The sequence below is a fragment of the Brassica napus genome, chromosome C8 (genome assembly GCF_020379485.1).
Source record: "Brassica napus cultivar Da-Ae chromosome C8, Da-Ae, whole genome shotgun sequence".
NCBI classification, from domain to species: domain Eukaryota; kingdom Viridiplantae; phylum Streptophyta; class Magnoliopsida; order Brassicales; family Brassicaceae; genus Brassica; species Brassica napus.
Genome location: NC_063451.1, coordinates 45,081,192 through 45,083,223, shown reverse-complemented (window position 1 = coordinate 45,083,223; position 2,032 = coordinate 45,081,192). Strand labels below are relative to the sequence as shown.

At 37.5% G+C, this 2,032-nt stretch overlaps 1 protein-coding gene across 1 annotated transcript; it reads left to right on the top strand.

Moving 5' to 3' along the window:
• Positions 1-392: 392 nt before the first annotated feature.
• On the top strand, positions 393-1,382 carry LOC106411980 (glutathione S-transferase U24). The gene is made up of 2 exons (XM_013852852.3): positions 393-789; positions 905-1,382. Exons 1-2 carry the CDS (start codon positions 475-477, stop codon positions 1,244-1,246), a joined length of 657 nt encoding a protein of 218 aa, XP_013708306.1. The 5' UTR covers positions 393-474; the 3' UTR covers positions 1,247-1,382.
• Positions 1,383-2,032: the final 650 nt, after the last annotated feature.

Below are 2,032 nucleotides of genomic sequence, written 5' to 3'. Positions count from 1 at the left end.
TGAAGTTGAGTTTGAAGTTTTGATTTTGGAGAAAAACACCTTTAAACTTCAAAAGAATTTTGAAAACTTCAAAATAGAATTCTTTTTGGAGATGCTCTTAGGAGTCAGAACTAAACTGTCTTTGTCTTAGACGCGCGTCACTCTTGCGGTGAAAGTCACGCTCTAAATGTTAACCGATACTTAAACCGTACCAAGCATAAACCAGATTTTGATTTTTCCCACCATCATAAGTACGATGGATGACGCATGCAGTGGCCTAAGCAACGACAATAATACAAACGAATAAAGAAGTAGAGAAGCTGAATCAAAATTGTTCTCCATTATATAATTTCTGATTTTTTTAAATGGCAAGCAAAATGCGTTTGAAATTCAGCTAATTAATACCCCTATAAATGACCTATTGTAGTTCACTTTTATTCAGTCTTCTCTACACAATAAGAAAAGAAACAAACTGAGTTTAATCAAGGAGCAACAATGGCTGACGAGGTGGTTCTTCTGGATTTTTGGGCGAGTGTATATGGGATGAGGACGAGGATTGCTCTGGAGGAGAAGAAAGTCAAGTACGATTATAGAGAACAAGATCTTTTGAATAAAAGTGCCTTGCTCCTCGAGATGAACCCGGTTCATAAGAAAATCCCGGTTCTCGTTCACAATGGTAAACCGGTCTGTGAATCTCTCATTCAGATCGAGTACATCGACGAGACTTGGCCCGGTGAAAACCCACTCCTTCCCTCCGATCCTTACGAGAGAGCGCAGGCCAAGTTCTGGGCCGACTTCATCGACAAAAAGGTATTTTAATTCCTAAAAAATATATATTCTTCGGCTTATATATACATGATAAAAAAGGCCATGTATCTTGAATTGGTTTTTGTTTGATGTTTGAAACTTAACAAATATGGATCAGATGAGTGTTACGGCGAAGAGAGTTTGGGCAACGAAAAGTGAGGAGCAAGAAGCATCCAAGGAGTTAATCGAGATACTCAAGACGCTAGAGTCCGAGCTTGGTGAAAAACATTATTTTGGAGGCAAGACGTTTGGGTTTGTTGATATAGCTCTCATCGGGTTCTACAGCTGGTTTGGGGTGTACGAGAAATATGGGAATGTTAGTATTGAATCAGAGTGTTCAAAATTGATTGCATGGGCTAAAAGGTGTTTGCAGAGAGATAGCGTCACTAAAACCCTGCCTGAGTTGGAGAAACTCATTGCGCTCATTTCTGAGCGTAGGAAGAGTCTTGGCCTCGAGTAGATCATCTTCTGTTGTTCTATATCTTGCTCTTTGTTATGTTCTTTCTCTCTTTCAAAGGTTTTCTTCTGCAGAATAATACGAAGATTCTGTTCGCGTCTTCATTATATTTGGAAATAAATTTTCAATTAGTTGAAAAGCCTATAATAAAAGGATACATGTCAACTCAAATCATGAAATCATAAGGATCATTAATCCATTTTTCTGACTGAACTTCCTTATACATGTCTTTCTCGCTGGCACTGGTTTGTGTCGGCGAAGAGCTCAATCACGATCCGACCAACCGTTTTGAAGCTGACGGCCATATCGAGGAAAACTCTAGGAATATCCATCATCGGATATTGCATTATTGATCACAGATTTAGGGCTGTTACGATGCCAAATTAAAGAATACTTAAATAGTTAACTAGAAACCCTAAACCGAAGAGCACAAAATCGATATTCTGAAAATAATCGGATCAGGAAGAACCATAACAGTAAATTGAAATTAAAAAAAAGAAGCAAAAAACAATTAAAAAACCAATTAATCAATGTCTAAATTTACTTGCTTGAGAAGCAATCATTGAATGAGATGCATGGAGACAGTTTCATTGTTGTCCTTTTTTACATAATCTTGTGATGACCGACAATGATCTATAAAATATTTTAGTGGAGAGAAAAATATGATACGATGTCGTAGGCAGTGGCGTAATCAACTGGCGCTATTTGTGAATCATGTGATTAATCTGTACTGTTGGAGCTGAACTCTAGTAAGTAACTATCTACTTTGTTATTGATCAAAAAGGAAAG

Excerpts from the sequence above, each read along its gene's own strand:
- LOC106411980 (XM_013852852.3), top strand. The coding sequence starts at position 475 with ATGGCTGACGAGGTGGTTCTTCTGGATTTTTGGGCGAGTGTATATGGG. Across the intron at positions 790-904 it reads CCGACTTCATCGACAAAAAG|ATGAGTGTTACGGCGAAGAG; the intron begins GTATTTTAATTC and ends AATATGGATCAG.